The sequence below is a fragment of the Barbatula barbatula genome (genome assembly GCF_947034865.1).
Source record: "Barbatula barbatula genome assembly, chromosome: 19".
NCBI lineage: Eukaryota > Metazoa > Chordata > Actinopteri > Cypriniformes > Nemacheilidae > Barbatula > Barbatula barbatula.
The window spans coordinates 6,127,698-6,146,297 of record NC_136782.1 but is presented as its reverse complement, the minus strand read 5'-3'; the positions used below and the strand labels follow the sequence as shown (position 1 = coordinate 6,146,297).

The window sequence follows — 18,600 nt, the reverse complement described above, 5'->3', positions numbered from 1 at the left end:
AAAAGCACAATCACGCTAAAGGTTTTCTGATAATATAATTCACATATTGTGTTTAATAAATTCAATGTAATAATAATGAGCACGTGGATTAGGCTGCTTTATCAATGTCCGTCCTGGGGTTTGAAGAGATGGAATAGGCCTGAAGCTCTCAGATTTCATCAAATACATCTTTAGATTCCCAAGAAAATGTGCTCGATTAATGCTGGTTATTATTATCAACGTTGAAACGTGTTTTTGTTGTGAACTTATTGATTATGTATATATATATATATATATATATATATATATATACATTTCTGATTTTAAATGGATGTTTGCACAATTATCTACAATTATCTTTACTGTCATTTATTCTCATCTTGTGGAACGAGTTTTAGCAGTTTATGAAACCTGCCCCTGTACGCAAACATTCATACACGCAAAGAAAATGTCATTTTTCATTCATTACTCTGAAAACAACACGCGCTCTGGTGCGATCGTGATCTTTGAATCTTTGTGTCGCACAGTCACCCTAAATTTCAAGTAATAATGTAATCTTTACAGGAATTCAAGATTGCTTTTGGATAGAGTTTTCTGTCCTTGCTGTAACATCAGAGACAATTTCCTAAAGGATTATTAGAAACACCTGTTCAATTTCTCATTAATGCAATTATCTAATCAACCAATCACATGGCAGTTGCTTCAATGCATTTAGGGGTGTGGTCCCGGTCAAGACAATCTCCTGAACTCCAAACTGAATGTCAGAATGGAAAGAAAGGTGAATTAAGCAATTTTGAGCGTGGCATGGTTGTTGGTGCCAGACGGGCCGGTCTGAGTATTTCACAATCTGCTCAGTTTCTGGGATTTTCATGCAGAACCATTTCTAGGGTTTACAAAGAATGGTGTGAAAAGGGAAAAACATCCAGTATGCTGCAGTCCTGTGGGCGAAAATGCCTTGTTGATGCTAGAGGTCAGAGGAGAATGGGCCGACTGATTCAAGCTGATAGAAGAGCAACTTTGACTGAAATATCCACTCGTTACAACCGAGGTAAGCAGCAAAGCATTTGTGAAGCCACAACACACACAACCTTGAGGCGGATGTCCTACAACAGCAGAAGACCCCACCGGGTACCAGTCATCTCCACTACAAATAGGAAAAAGAGGCTACACGAGCTCACCAAAATTGGACAGTTGAAGAGTGGAAAAATGTTGCCTGGTCTGATGAGTCTCGATTTCTGTTGAGACATTCAGATGGTAGAGTCAGAATTTGGCGTAAACAGAATGAGAACATGGATCCATCATGCCTTCTTACCACTGTGCAGGCTGGTGGTGGTGTAATGGTGTGGGGGATGTTTTCTTGGCACACTTTAGTGCCAATTGGGCATCGTTTAAATGCCACGGCCTACCTGAGCATTGTTTCTGACCATGTCCATCTCTTTATGACCACCATGTACCCATCCTCTGATGGCTACTTCCAGCAGGATAATGCACCATGTCACAAAGCTCGAATCATCTCAGACTGGTTTCTTGAACATGACACTGAGTTCACTGTACTAAAATGGCCCCCACTGTCACCAGATCTCAACCCAATAGAGGATCTTTGGGATGTGGTGGAACGGGAGCTTCGTGCCCTGGATGTGCATCCCACAAATTTCCATCAACTGCAAGATGCTATCCTATCAATATGGGCCAATATTTAAAGAATGCTTTCAGCACCTTGTTGAATCAATGCCACGTAGATTTAAGGCAGTTCTGAAGGGGAAAGGGGCTCAAACACCGTATTAGTATGGTGTTCCTAATAATCCTTTAGGTGAGTGTATGTATATGGTGAAGGGATGCCCCCTTGTGGATGAATGTTGTAGCAGTTCAGTAAAAGTACTTATTTTGGTTTGCATTATTATGCATTTATTAGGCCCTATACTTGTGTTTAATTGGTTAAGTAGAAAAATAATGAAAACGAAAAAATGTTTTACACCACACAAAAGAGTTGAAAGCTTTTTACATTCCTGTAAAGTGTAGGGAAAGATTTGTGACTATATTATGAGAACGACCCATCTAGTTATAGAGAGTTTAGTACTGTATACAGTATGTGGTGCTCTCTCTCTCTCTCTCTCTCTCTCTCTCTCGCTCAAGTCTGTTTCAAGTGTTGTGTTGATATTTTCACATGTCCATCGTGTCTGTGTAAAACACTCTGCGATTAAATTCAGCAAAAGTTTAACACTGTTTTTCATAAATCATGTGACCAGTTACTCAAGATGTTTTTTTTAATTAAAAAGGTCAATTAAATTTACATTATCCAAAAACCTGTGAACCATTTTTCGAATTAGGAAATGATTTGTATTCTAACAAATATTGTTGATGTTCATAATATTAATGTTCTTGACAATAATGTGGTCAAAGCTTAACTTCCGGTAGACCTCTACGCAAAGTATCAATGACTGTGAGTAGTATTAATGTAATTTAATACAATGAACATACAATAAAATATATAAAGAATATGTTATAAATTGTTAGATTATAACCAAACACAGCCCGGAAGTTAACTCTGGGCCAGGCGCATGCAACCGATGAAATAGTCTATTGAGCCCTTTGGATGAAGTAAACAACGCTGGTTCAACACTGATCCAGAAAAAATCTTCCTGTTTGTTTTGAACAAAATACAACATATTTATAACCGAATCAAAATGTTAAACAAACATATTTAAGATTTAATCATGTACGTAATAAAATAGGTTTTTAGAAGTGCCCCTTGACCAGTGTTTGCATCTTGCCAAGTGGTCTATATAGTAGTTTGGATTAGTATTACTGATGTTAATCGAGTTAAACTTTGAATCGAATTGATAACTATTATTTACCGACGTGTTAATATTTACAGAGAACCCCCAAAAATATGTTACATTATTGTTGCATACAAAGCATTTTAATAGACATTTCCTTTGTCAAGGCAATATAACGTAAATAAACAAAAACAACAATAACAGCGCAAAGACATATCAATACATGAATCAATAAAAGCCCAACGTCTTGGATGACATCATGCACGCAGGGATTTGTGTTGAATTTTCACATTCTGATATTCCAGTGTGACCTCAGCTTTAGTCTTAAAACCCCACCAGTTCTCTGGCATTATAAGAAACGAGCAAAGGCTAAAAGGTTTTGTAGCTATAAATCATATACATTATATATACATACACAATGTTTAAAATGATAAACCATTTAAAATAAATCACTGTAAAAATTTTAACTGGTAAAATAAGTCAAATACAAATAACTAACTTGAACGTATCCTTTTTAGTTAAAGGAGTCAAATGATTGTTTAGCGTATACTAAACAAAATTATTATTATACAAAAAATATTATTTTGTTGACTGGATTTACAGTGGATTACAGTGTATATAACTTATATGAAAATATAAAAGCATATGTCGAAGGAATTGATGGCAGCAGATATGCCAGGTATTGCATAGTACATTCTTTGATCATCTGAATCTCAATGTAACAAAATGGTATATGATTCATTATTCACAGCATGTTGAAATGTGACCAATACTCTAAAATAATATCTTTTTAGCAGAGATATACAGTATATATTTAGGAAGTAAGACCATTACCTATATTTGTTATCACGTTTCGTTTTTCCATAGTGCAGTACCTAATAATGTTTCATTCCTATTCTTATTCTCATACCTATAGCAACAGTGAACATACTTGTTCCGATCGGCTGCATTTCATTGCTGCAAATATGTGACAAAAATGACTGAGACCAATTGAAGAAAACCCAACATTAAAGCGGCGTGATGACTGATCGCTGAAAAGAAACAGGGAGACCTTGTGTTAATGCTTCAGCAGTTTTCACATTAATAGCGAACAAACAAAAACAATATAGTAAATAAAAATGTGTTTGTACCTGCTCCTCTCAAACTAGTTTCAGACTCATCTGATAGGAAAGAATATACAAAATATAATATTAATATCCACACAAAAAACAGTACAGACATGTCGCTAAATTGCTATTCTTCTTACAAAACCATTTTTATTTCCACACTTTATTGACACAGTTTAAGCAGCGAGTTGTTTCCACATAAAAGCAGTTTGTAAACGCCATACCCTTAACTTCAGGGTGAACGGTGAAAAGCGTCTCCATGCCGGCATAAATGTGGTCCGTCACGTGACAGTGCAGCAACCACTGCCCAGGGTTTCCTGCTATCATCTCTATGGTCTGAAATGTCCCCGGGAACAGATCATACACATCAGCACGATGAGGACGATCCATCTGAGAGAGAGAGAATCATGTTTAAGAGACATCAGGAAACCAGGTAATGCTAATAAACTGACATTGGAATAGTAATCCAATTCAAGTCCATGTTCAACATGTTATCTCGAAGTGTACGTGTTTGTGTACTTTGTAAATGAAGGTCTGTCCATGGAAGTGCACAGTGTGCATGTCCACTTCGCTCCCCAGTCCCAACAAATACCACTCGATCTTGTCTCCTTCCTTCATGTTTAGCCCACGCAAATTCCCATAAAGCTTTCCATTGATACCTGAGGAAGAGAGAGAGAGAGTGATTTTTAAACCTCAACGTGAATGTATTTTTGTGTTACACTCTCAAGACTTACCGTGCATTTTGTTGCTCTCCATGAAATCCCCATCATATTTGTCAAAGTCATCTGGCTCTGCCTTAATATAAGTTTTGATGTTTTCATCCAGGTAGTGAGACTCATTTTCATCGAACACCATGAAGAGGAGGGCAAACTCCTTATTAACGTCCCTTCTCTGTCTGTTGGCGTCCAGGGTGTTTTTACGGCACACGATCAGCGGACCAACCAAACCGCTCATCAAGTCCTAAAAAACAGATTAGGTTACATGTTACAAAACTGATGATTTCGTCATCACTTCTATCAAAATATCCCAATGAGAGAAAGATTGGTTATTCTTTCCTCTAACTGGGGCTGTCTGTCGTGAATGGTGTAGGGGAAGAACCCAAGTGCAAGGTTCTGATTGACTATAATAGGTTTCTCTCCACATAAAACACGTGGGTCTGTCATGATTCTCCCCCTAGACCAGAAGATCAAGACAAGAGAAGGCAGAATCATGACGGGGCCATGGGGAGTGCTGGAGCCTGTCCCAACTATGTGTACAAACATCCTGGCCTGGGTTTCCCGAAACCTTCGTATCACTACGTTGTTCTTAAGAATATATCGCTACCACTCTTACGGTATAACTTAAGAACGTAGCGTTAAGAAGTTTTCAGGAAACCCAGCCCTGGACAAGATGGCCAGTTCATTACAGGACACAAACACTTTGTTCACTCTAAATATCTTTCCTTTCCTGGCATTGTCATGAACATGTTAGTGGGCCACCTTACACCAAACATGATCAAACTGGACAAAAAATGTCATTACTTAGCATAGCATAGCGTACAGCGTAGATCACATTGTTAACCTTCACATTGTCACACTACACATTATTTTCAGACTGTGAAAGTATATTGTTTATGTGCACTGTACCTTAACAAAGTTGACCGATGAGTAGTACGCAAATGTGATACAGTTTGGATCGTTGGGACCCGGACCGGATTGTTCTGGAACGGTCCAGTTGTATGTTATCACATCACCTAAAACGCACACACACGTACACAGATACGTACGTCATATGCCAGCAAACATAAGATTTACAATAAAAGATTTTCACTGCTTCATACAAATGAAATTGACAAGAACACAAATCAGAACGCTATCCGTCATATTGATCATATTATCATGTAGTATGAACACAATGTCAACGATCAAGGTTATTAATATACTGTATCATGATTATTGTCAATAGCCTGGACCATAAAACCAATCATAAGGGTACGTTTTTAAAAGTTTGAGATGTATACATCATCTGATAGCTGAATAAATAAGCTTTCCATTGATGTATGGTTCACAGCGAAAACAAAGTTTTGATCAATTTTTTACGGGAGGAAATTTACAAAGGATCTTCATGGATCATGATCTTTACTTAATATCCTATAGACTTTTGGCTTAAAATGAAAATCTATCATTTTGACCCGTACAATGTATTTTTGGCTATTGCTACAAATATACCCGTGTCGTGTGCTATTTAAGACTTAAGAAGCGTTTGTGGTCCAGGGTCACATATTACAGTCCAGCTGAATTACACAAAATACGACAAAGTTGTGTAATGACAAACCTGGTTGAACATGATGCTTATGGGCTTCACTGATCTTTACTCCATGGGCATGAATTGAATATGGTTTGTTGGCTTTGTTTTTAAACACAACCTGGATTTTTTCTCCAACCTCAGCTCTAACGATGGGTCCTGCAACCAAATAAAGAGAAAAACCCAAAGCGATTCCAATGGCCAATCCTTATTAAACAGCATTGAACAAATTTGTGTTCCTGTTTACACTTTCATATACAGGATCCATGAAAAAGGAGTTAAATATTCTGTCATCATTTATTAAACCCGATGTGCTTTAAAAACTTTCATCTGTGGAACCCAAAAGAAGATATTTTGAGAAACGTCTTTGTGGTTTTGTGTCGAACATCGAAAGTTCCTTAAAATATCTTCCTTTGTGCTTAGCAGAAGTAAGAAGATCATACAGGTTTGAAATGACAAGAGGAAATATTTTTTTACACGTCATACCTATTATCCCTAAATGTTCCTCTTCCGCACTTCTTTTTTTCCTTTCGGTGAACGTCCCGTCTGTATATTCGCGATACACCACCTTTTTATATTCAGCACCAATCCGATCACTTGATCTTGTCAGGAAAATACTTCCAGGGCTGACAAGAAAATTAAAGACGTTTCGATAGAGGATCTGATAACGTGTGCATGAGTGACACTTACAGTGTAAACAAGCATAGGTGAGTGTAAATGTGTGTGTATACCTGTCCTCAAGTGTGGTATTGTGCTTTTTTATTTCCCACGAACGGTCGGGAGCATAATTCCATATCTCTTCCTCTGCTGCTATGTAGTACTTTATATTGGATATATAATGTTCAGGTGCGGGGGTCTTTGGTGAGCAGGGCTTGACTGTGTAATGTTGCCGCATACCCGCAGCGTGGTGATCGGTTGTTAGACAGCTCAGCTCAAACATCCCTGAGGAATGAAGAGCAGATTTTTTTTTTATATCCTGCAATTAATATTCGATTCAATTGTAGTAATGTAACGCTTTTCCTAATACACATTTCAAAGCAGCATTGCCGGAAAATCTACATTACGTCCGATAAAGCTTAAACAACTCTCACCCACCGTTATTGTTGGGTCTCATGTTAACCGTCACTGAGGAATGTGGGAAGAGATTGAGTGTGTCGCGGTTTGTCCCATCCCGTTCGAATGTGTTGCCCTGGAAATAAACACCATGGATGTCCACTTCTGTGCCCAGGCCAAGTGTGTGCCACACTACATGCTCGCCAAGACACAAGTCCAAACCAAGAAGGTTTCCATACATGCGGCCATTCACGGCTGAAAACAAACACAAACACGCTCAAACGAATGCTCAACAAACATTTGCATGAAAGACATTACATGACGAATGAATTTGACATGTACCGTGCATCTTATTGCTCTCCTGAAACTCCTCATCATCCGTATTTGACTCACTGCTGCCAAACCTCTTAATGTTGTCTTGCAGATACCAGCTTTCATTTTCATCCATCACAGAGAACAGCAGGAAAAACTCGTGCTGAGTTTTGTCAGCATGCTTTAGGGAAGACGCACGATGGAGATCTCAGACTTCTCTCATCCAAATGAATACATGACATAAATGACCGACTGTGTATGTGTGTTTCTCACCTGATGTCCGCTCAGATCCAAAACACCTTTTTTGCACACTTGTATTGGCCCGACCAGGCCGGAGTTTGTGTCACGAACCGGATCAACAGAAGAATAGTACAGATATGAAATACATGGAGGATCACTGTCGGAGGGTCCTTCTGTTACTCTCCAATGATAGGTGAACCTCTTACCCGGAGCCACAGAGGCTCCACCTTTACGAGTTCCTGAAGAGGAAAAAAAAATATTTTCATTCTTTTCATCAAAATATTCATTTAATAACAGCTAAAATGCGAAGTAGTCGAATCATCAAGCCCTTTTTTAAGAACGTAAATGCAAATGACTTACCATCCTGGTACATAGCTCCCTCATAGGCTTTGTCATAGTGCACACCATGCGGTTGGATGCTGTAGGGTCGTCTAGCTTTATTCAAGAACGTCACAATGATGACATCAGCAGTTTCAGCTTTGATGACAGGACCTATGGCGAGAATACATCTTCAAATGAAACGCCCTTCGACTGTGATTTATTCAGTATAAAGCACAGACTCTCTCGTACCTTATTGCGTACATAATATGAGCTGCAATATGTCTTTTTCTCTAGCTGTTAAGCAAAAAACATTTTGGTTTACCTAGAATACCAAGATGCACATCTGAGCCCACAGCTGATCCTTTTGGTGCTGTCTTAGTAGTAAATGTTTCATCTGTGTATCCAATGTATCGGGCTTTTAGGTATTTTCCACCCAGTTTACCACCGTCACGACTGAAGAATTCTGACGAGTCGCTAAAGAAAGAGAAAGATATTAAATCTACCACAGCATTTATAGTAAAAAAACGAATTCTATATAAATTATTTTTTTTTGCATTTTGTACAACATGCTTCACCGAAAAACACTTTAGCACAGAGTAAACATGAAGAGAAAACAGGAAAATTATATATAAACAGAAAAGTATCACTAGTGTATTTGGTCAGCAAAAACAGATGAATGATGAAGAAAAATACTGAATTTGATATGCTATGATACAAAATTTAGGGTGAGGAGGTCATATAAGGGCAGTTGCCGGGACAGGGTTTAGCTTAAAGGGGGGAGGGGTAACAAGGTATGTCATGAATTCTGACTTCTTTAAACTAATTGGACGTTTCACGTTGTATTTCTCTGTGCTCGATGCACGTCAACCAGTGAAACCGAATGTTATATAAACGGTGGATATAACGCTGGATTTGGAGATCGTTTGAAACTAATATATGTCCCTGTGCTAAAAGATGCCGGTCATGAACCGCACACGGTAAGTCAAACTGCGTCAAATGTCTGTGGTTTGTTGGCTTTCAGCGCATACACGCATAATGTAAACACGAACTTATAGTGAATAATGCAATGATGTATTGAATTGCATGCGTTCAGGAGCTCCACTGTTGTGTTTTCAGAAATAATCGTTCAACTGTATCTGTCTTTTATATATTTGATCAAACTCGATACTCTTTTTGAAGTATGCAATACTACTGTATAGGTACTCAAGATTGAGATGATAATGTTGATTAAGTTAATAACTTTGTGCATCTTGAGACAAAATAATGGCACTGATATATTTTAAGATTTTAAGCAAGACAGATATAACATTTATTTTAGACTGGGACTAAATTTAAGCCCTGTCTGGGAAAACGCCCCAATAGGTTGTTCCATAGTATTATGTATAACAAAGATGATATCAAACTGTAAAACAATATGTCTTTACATTTGGAATGGAAGTGTTGCATTCATGGACATTTTAAGAAAGTATATTTTTATCCTGAGACAAAAGTCCCCCATCTTTACAGATTCTTTCTGCTTTGCCTAAAACATTTCTTTCACAAGCCGAATTCAACATTTTACCTGTTTGATTCAGTAATCGATGCCTTGTTCATATAGTTCATCTCTGAAGGGGCATAGTTCCAATCCTCCTCCTCAGCAGCAATGAAAAAATGCCTCTCCTTTCCAGGAGCTTCTGTTGGAGAGGCTGGAGATCCACATGACGAGACTTCATAGTAACCCTGCATTCCAGCTGATCCAAACCATGAGCGTCAAATAAAGACAAGAGAGAACAGTGACGCTAAACTCAGGTGCCAAAATGAACACTAAACCCTAAATCAACATATACTTTAGTGCCTGTGTATTATAGACAACAAAACAGTATACACTGGTCAGACACATTATTCTCTTCACAGAGTCGACCGTTACTACCTCGTATGTGATCGTTGACTTGGCAATTTAACATCCATTTTCCTATTGTCCTCGGGATCATTGTGGCAGTGACAAACGTGGCAGGAAACATACTGAGGACATCGGTGCGGTGCCCGCGATCCAGGAGGGTGTGCCCGTGGAAGTAGGCCGAATGAATGTCCACCTCGTTGCCAATGCCAAAGAGATGCCAAGACACAGGGCGTCCCACGCAAACTTTTGGTGCGGGCAGATTACCATAAACATAGCCATTTATTGCTAACGGGACAGATAAAAACAAGCTGTGGTGAGTGATAAGAAATGACACTTTTACTACTTTATAAAAGGTTTGTAACTGGATACGTTTATATGGACTTGATGTGTTATGAGTTCAGAGCACATGGACTGCCAAGTGAAATTGTGGGAAAATCATAGGTGTTGTGTGGGTGCAACATCGATTTACAAAATGATGTCAATGTGTGTTGTCAATGGAAATAGTTATTTCAGTTTTACATGCTGTGTCACTTTAAATGTGTGATGTATGGAACACCTTTTGAGAACTAAATATTTGTATTCAATTCCATCGTATCTATTAGTAATTATAGTTGTACACATTGATGTTGCATAAATGTATTCTTATTTCCACAAGAAAACGTTTTCCTTTTTTTGTCACATTTTTCATAGTTTTGTTTGCTATGCTACTCCTGTGATATTTTCTCACTTGAATGTGTCTTCGTAATAACGGATGCTAGACTGGACAAAACGATGATAGTAATAATAATTGTGACAAAACTTTACGGTTTGAAAATTGAAATCGTTGAACAAAATAATTTACATGGGATTTAAGATCACATTGATATAGATGAAAACTCATTGTAACTCAATGTAAAATGCTGAGAATGCTTTTGTTGTGAAGTGAATCGTGTAAAGCAGATTACATTCCATTAAAGTGTGTCAAAGATCAGTTGTGTGTCCATAGATAATGGATTTTTACAGTCTTGAAAAGCCTTGCTTAAGCTGGTTTAAATCAAAGCTTTTTGCAGTTACTTTGATAAAAAGCTGTTATTACTGGATTTTCCAACTGATTACAAAACATTTACAAATGGGACAGAAGTAAGGTGAAAGGTAGCTTGATAAAAAGCTTGTTGGCAAATAAAACCTTGGTCAATAAATAAGCTCGCATCATGACTTGTGCTGTTATATGTTTCTTTCATATACAGTATACTTGATAGGGTTGTTCAATGATTAATCGTAATTAATCGTATCCATAATAAAAGTTTGTGTTCATAATAATTATGTCTGTGCACTGTGCATATTCATTTAGTGTATGTATTTAAGAAATATAAATATTAAAATATACATTTACATTTATAATTGTTACATTTACATATGGATTTATAAATACAAAATGTATATCCACAGACATATATTATTTAAACAAACTTTTATTCTGGATGCGATTAATAATGAATAATCGGTGAACAGCCATGATTCCTGATATAATTTTCTAATTCCAAGGGCAAATATTGGTCTTAATGAAGTGAAGTTCTGTGACTCACAGTGCATGAGGTTGGACTCTCTGAAACCCGTATCCATCTTAGATGCGGGGTCTTTGGTTGCATCTGGGTCTGAGCAGAATCGCTCAATGTTGTCTTCTAAATACCAGCTTAAATTCTCATCAACCACACTGAACATCAAAATAAAGTCGTCATCCACATCAGAACGCTTATGGGTAGTAGAGTCCAGAATGCCTGAGAGAGAAATGGGTGAATATAATGAGAAACAAAGAGTGAAAAGAGTAGTTATTGAGAAAGTGTATAAATAATTCATTGGAGGTAGGTTTGATTCAGTGTGTGTATGTGTGTGTGTGCATTAAAATGGGAAATTTCTCCTATTCATGAATTGTTTATTGAAGGTTTCATGTCTGTTACCTTTCTTGCAGGTGAGCAGAGCTCCTATAAGTCCTGATGCGATGTCTCTTGGTGCATCACCATGTGAATGGTAAATCCAGGTGAGACAGCTGGCATCGGCTTCAGTGGGAGAATACTCTGGTTTGACTATCCAAGTGTATTTGTAGCTTTCATTTGGAGGCACTGCATCATCACTCTTATTACGTCCAGAAGTGCCATCTGGATAAAGCGCACCTAAATCACAAGATAATATCTGTCCTTAAAGGAGTAGTTCACTTTCAAAATACATTTTCATGATCATTTATGTCATCCAAGATGTTTATGTCGTTTTTTCTATAGTTGAAAAGAAATGATGAAAACATTCCAGGATTATTCTCCATATAGTGGACTTCAAACGATTGAAGGTCAAAATTAAAGCTTCAAAGGGCTTTAAACGATACCGTACGATGAATAAGGGTCTTATCTAGTGAAACGAGTCATTTTTAAATAAATAAATATATTTATGCACAAATTCTCACCTTGCTCTGTTCTATGATGCGCGTTCATGACTTCACGTTATACGTAATTACGTTGAATCCTTGCATGCTCAACTTGTAAACACTGACTCTGTACTTCTGCCTACGTCAAGAGTAACCTTTTCAACGTAATTACGTATTTTGTGAGGTCATGAACGTGCATCGCACAAAAGAGCAAGGACGAGCATTTGTGCATAAATACACATATCTTTTTATTTATTTAAAAATGACTGATCGTTCCACTAGATAAGACCCTTATTCATTGTCTGGTATCGTTTAAAGCTGCACTGAAACTGACATTTTAAGTTTCAACCATTGGGATGGCATGGGGGTGAGTAAATGATCTTGACATTTTTATTTGAAAGTGAACTACTTCTTTAACAAGTGGCACATAGAGAACTTGTCTAAGGGTGTTTTTTTACACATGTCCCGTTTGGAGCATTTGTTGCCTGTTTTGCAAATATGGCCAGCCAGACATTTTTCAGAGCATCTTTCCCAAACGCATTTAAATACAAAGGTTTAGTGTGGGCAACAGATTTGAATGGCTCAGGGGAACAGAGCAATGTTCAATATGATGAAATAATATATGGACAGCTGCAAAGAAAATCACATTAAGCTGGTGCAGCTGTTTCTGTGTAAATGGTCTGAGGCATGATCTCTGCTAGCAGATCACAAGCATGTGAACTCTGACCAATGATATGACAGTACTCTTGATCTGTTTTATAATGTTGAAAGCATTTCACTTTCATCATTATATGGGTCTATTTAACACTAGCATTTCAAAAACATTTACTGAATAACTGAATTAAATATACACTCGTTTTTATTAAAGGTAAAACATTTCTTCAGACAATGCAGCGATCGCATTTTTCAACCTTTAGTTTAGTTAGTGTGTAATGTTGCTGTTAGAGCATAAACAATACCGGCAACATTATAAAGCTCAAAGTTCAGTGCCAAGCGAGATATTGTCTTTAACAGAAGTCGCTTTTTAAGAACTACACAGAACTTCCCCGATACATGATGTCACTATCCCCGAGTTTTTGAAAAACCTCCGTCCAAAGGAATAAGCCAAAAAAAGGCGCAAGGCCTTCCTTGGAGAAGAGGAAGAGCCGCTGGAGTAGTGTTTGGTTATCAGAGATTGTAAACATTTGACTGAGCTACATGCTAAACTACTTTCACTTTCAACACAGTCCTACGGCTGGTAATAAGAATTCAGCTACACACATTCTTAGATAACAAACTGTCAAATAACAGCTTCCATGACTTTAAAAATCGTCTGTGAAAGCTGTTCTGTGGAATGCACTGATAGTGTGTGTCTCTTAAACACTTCTATGAAACGTCCTTTGAAGTCCTGCTTGCAAATGTCTCCTGGCCATTCTGCTTGTTTTATTATCCAACTCGGGTCCAATAGAAAAGGCAAATCTAACGCTTCTGTTATTAGTGTTTATTAATTGACGTTTGCACATGCACTAGCAAGACCTCCACTGGATCGATCCGCATAATTTTAACTGATTAAGTGAAGCTGACGCCATTGTTACTGTTTATTGCTAAAAGCCAAACTTTATGAATACATGACCAATCACAACAGCCTGAGAAGCGGAAGCTCGCTGATATGGTATTGGTGGGACATCGTCTCACACACACACACCGACACACACACACACGACAGTCCGGGTCAGCTTTATCAATCAGAGCATTTCGGAAGGAGGGACTTTATATAGATCGGAAGAAATCCAGTCGTTTTGATAGAAGGGGGACAGCTGTGAACAATAGACTTGAAATATGTGAAATATAAAGCATTTTTTTAAATAAAAAAATGAACATCCATTGTTAAACACAAAAAAAAACATAATCAAAGCCTCAAAAACAGTGAAAGAACAGGGCCTTTAATGATCAGGTTTTATGCGCTACTGTCACTTTAATGCACTCATCCACTATAACACTGGGTCCACACCAAACGCGAATTAAGCGTTTTGTGCGAGAAAATAACATACAAAATCAATGCAAAGACGTAAACTCGTGTCAATCTCGTCTTCCTCGAAGGTTGGAAATATTTGTCCGATCGCGTAACTAATGCGAAATGAACAAACTTTTCCCACGAGTAAGTGTGGAACGCGATTGTTAGGGTTTGGTGTGAACCCAGCATTAGGATACACATCTGACTCTTTACAATTACTTAAGACACAACCAGCTTTTCACAAATGGTCGCTTTCGGAAATTATATAAGAATAAAAATTTCTGCTCTTTTGGTTGACTCTTTGAAAAGAGCATCGTGCAGCGGAGTCCATGTTTTTTTCGATTGGTGTTATTTTTCATTTATTTATATTACGGTGGTGGCTCATTCCAACAATTGTATTAAAACATGTTGGGGACTGCTATTTAATAGAATTAACCTTAAATGATAGGCTGTTCATTCATCAGTATTAGTTATATCAGTCAAACATTTTTGAAGTAGCCTAGTATTTTAGTATTAGTCCCTCGTTTACTACATATGACGTCATATATCCTCAAAAAAAGGGGCCGTGATTTGATGACCATGGGGAAATGTGCGTCCCATAGCCAAACCAGTTGAGAACCACTGTTATACAATATAGGTCAGTAGTGAGCAAAATGATAAAACTTCAGCCAATCAGTTTAAAGCATAAGACAGGATCAAAATAATGCTTATCATACTGTTTGCTGAGTGCTCTTTATTTCAACCGGAGGAAGGATGACGTAAACATAATCACTCAAGTTTACAGTATGCACACAGGGGTCAGTTATTAAGCGTTTCAATAACATACTTAAAGGCAGGGTGCCCGATTTCCGAATTACGCTTGTTTAGACAAAGTCGGGCTGAGTACCAAAACAACCTTGTTGCCGATCAGCAGTAAGGTGCACAGGACAGATGGTGGTAGGGGTGTGTTTGTTTTGGTGATTTGAACATCAACAACGGTTAAGAGAAATCGGACACCCGCCTTAAATAGGAAGCAATATATACCAGTTTACAAAATGCAGACTTTATTTATTTATTTATTGTAAATTCTAGCTCTGTTAAGAAAATGGATTGCAAGAGTTAAAGAAACTTAACAGACATTAATATATGGAATGCACCGATATGTCGATTTTGGCCGATAACCAATAATTCTTTAACATCGATAGCCGTTAACCGATATATTGGCCGATCTAAAGTATACAAATATGAATATACAATTTTCTGAGACTGAAACAAAAGGCAAAAAGTGGACATTTATTGAAAAAGATTATAAACTACTCAATAAGAATTCGGTTGCCGAGACAAAACACTGTGAATCAAAATGCTGTTTAACAGTAACACAAAGTCCATTAAAAACTGTGTCACTTGGTTGTGAAACTTCTGCAGACGTGCTATACATGCAGCTTTGTTTATTGCTCTGTTATTACTTCCATGAAACGTGAGGATAATACACTTAAAAGAGAAGAGGTGGCTTATCGGAGGAAGGCTTTAAAAGGGACAAATAAAAGGAGATTTTCTGAGAGAGACGTTTGAGTATTTCTGTGAATTTAAATGCACAAACCAGAAGCCCAATAATACCCAACAAATGGATGAGGGATGGCTCTTCATAGAACACACAAATAGTTATTAGAATACATTTTCATTTTCATGTCCCCATTTATGAGGAATGTGAGCCATACAGATTTGAGACGAATATGGATGTGACTATTCTAAAACCTGACCGCCATTGACTTCCACTGTATGAACACAAAACCACATATACATTTCTTAGAAAATCTTCTTTTTTTTAACGCGGGATACCAAACTGTTCGCATTAGACACAGGTCTAGAGGAAAACACGAGCAAAACTGCTCAGTTTGTTTCTAAATTGTCCAATCCGAATGGATAAAAAAAAACATTGATGTGCCATTCAATGAGCTTTCATATCACACCTGATTGTAACTTTAGCAAACATGAACTTTCAACAAAATCCAAATGACTACAGGACACCTTTGTATGACAAGACCATTATAAGAGTATATAGGACTGGTAAAAATGTTAGATTAATAAGGATCTATATTTATTTAGAACTGCTTGTATTGTATCGGTGCTTCAGTGTTATTGTAAAGAACTGAAACTGATGACCTCAACTAAGGAAATTCCCTTTGGAAATTCCCTCACTGTCCACTGAAAAAGAAATAGATAAATTCAACAGAAAGTACGTCTTACCCTCCGAATCCTTCTCGTAAAACACTCCATGAGGATGGAGGGAATAAGGCCTGCTTGCAAAGTTCTTCAGATGGACCTCCATGACATCATCAACCTCGGCCCGTAAGACGGGTCCAAGGAAGCCAAGCCAGTCGGGTTTAAGGATCTCTGTGGTATAAGAGTCATCTGTGTACTGTCTGTACACAGCTTTTCTGTAAACACTTCCTATTCGAGTACGGCCATTTGAGAGAAATACAGATGCTTGGCTGTTGAAGTAAAGAGAAAAGAAAAGGGAAAATCCAATATTTGAATATACAACAAAAACCACAGGAGTACGCAATATATGTTCACCACACAATTTCAACTATTTTGAATGCATTGTAATTTACAACAATGTCACATTAGTCGAGATCTAGTAAGTAATAAACGGATTGACTGAACAGTTTATGGCAACAATTTCTGCAATTCATCTACCAGAAAAATAGCCGTACAGTCACACCCGACAATAACACAAATGAATGAAAAGATACACATAAAAATACACTTGTGTATTGTGTAGGTGTGACGTAATGCGATAATGTAAATAAACATTTTTGTCACCTAATACCGAAACAAACAAATTGTCTTGAATAAACTTACTCGTCTTCTTCAAAGCTTGTGTTTGTGATCAGATTGTGTTTGCTGGGTGAATAGTCCCAGTCTTCTTCTCTTATAGCGATGTAATATTCCCTTCGCACACACTCGACCTGGTGCAGCAGCACGGCCGTCAAGAGCAGCCACAGCACGGACTCCATCCCTTAATAAACCCGAGATACGAGCCCGAGCCCGAGCAGCAGACGCCGGAAAGTTGGCTTAAAACGCCACGATATTCTCAACCCTGACAGTGAAGTTGCTTATGTGGAAGAGATCGACACAAACGGCTGCTGTCTCTTCCCATTCGGAAAACTGAAAGTGAAAGTCTACGCGTGACTCCCGTTTATCGGAGATCAAGAGCTGAATAGCCGGTTTATCCAGTATGAGACGCAGCGCGGGTGATTTTATGACTGCACAGCGCCCCGCAGTGTTCAGTTTGCTTTACTGCGCCTCTTATCTAACGCGTGGTACCGTTTGTCCTCAACTTTCCTGGAACGCACTTGTTGAACCTATAACACTTTTCATATTTTCAATCATGGCGTCCAGTCATGATGAAGCATTTCTTCTTATAAAAATACACTGAATCTCTAATAAATGGTTTTAGGCTTAGGTGTGGGGTTTGTGCTTGTATAAAGCGATTATGGCAAGGTCGCATCAAATAGACGCACAGCAACAAATAGTTCCGTGCAATTCTTTATAGGCGATAATACACAGACAGACGACACTAAATCTAAAACCTTTCCTTTTTCTCTTTCAAGAATGTCTTTTTAAAATAGTTTTCACCTTTTCAACATGCGATACCAACCTTGTCCACCAGGTGCCACTCTCAATAAGCCTCCTACAGCGACTTTTCTCTTTGTACATTTAAATGTATCTATGAATTTGATTTAGATGTATTTTTATCTCAGCATTTATACTCTAAAATTATAATCCTGTAGCTGTGAGGAATCATTACAGCCCTTTAGGGACACAGTTGCAAGATATTAATGTGGAGATCCTTAATTGAATCCGTTATAAAGGATTTCTAATATCCAAAAAGTATTGAAACCAACAAATAAAACCACCAGTCGCAGATTTTTGACAACTCCTTTATGAAACAGCCTTGTACAGTTCTACTATCCTTGCATACTTTTCTATTTTGTGTTAAAGTAAAATTTTAACAGCACGTGCACTCTACAAGTCCTAGTCCAGGCTCTTGTCTTGTCCAAACTGGATTATTGCAATGCGCTTCTGGCTGGACTTCCTGCTTGCACAATCAAACCTCTCCAGATGATCCAGAATGCGGCGGCAAGAGTGGTCTTCAATGAACCGAAGAGAGCGCATGTAACTCCGCTCTTCATCAGGTTACACTGGCTCCCTGTTGCCGCCCGCATAAAGTTCAAAGCTCAAAGCTCCGGGCCTACATGACCACCACCGGGTCTGCA

General features: G+C 38.0%; 1 protein-coding gene across 1 annotated transcript; it reads right to left on the bottom strand.

Moving 5' to 3' along the window:
* Window positions 1-2,227: 2,227 nt before the first annotated feature.
* hephl1a (hephaestin-like 1a) lies at window positions 2,228-17,555 on the bottom strand. Its single transcript, XM_079481104.1, has 20 exons — window positions 17,183-17,555; window positions 16,565-16,809; window positions 11,888-12,100; window positions 11,516-11,707; window positions 9,981-10,235; window positions 9,633-9,801; window positions 8,394-8,545; window positions 8,111-8,242; window positions 7,784-7,989; window positions 7,541-7,691; window positions 7,241-7,453; window positions 6,877-7,087; window positions 6,632-6,771; window positions 6,176-6,304; window positions 5,488-5,594; window positions 4,597-4,822; window positions 4,382-4,521; window positions 4,087-4,252; window positions 3,887-3,916; window positions 2,228-3,787 (listed from the first exon to the last, which is right to left on the bottom strand). The coding sequence occupies exons 1-20, from the start codon at window positions 17,335-17,337 to the stop codon at window positions 3,708-3,710; spliced, it is 3,312 nt and encodes a 1,103-aa protein (XP_079337230.1). The 5' UTR covers window positions 17,338-17,555; the 3' UTR covers window positions 2,228-3,707.
* Between the last annotated feature and the right edge of the window lie 1,045 nt (window positions 17,556-18,600).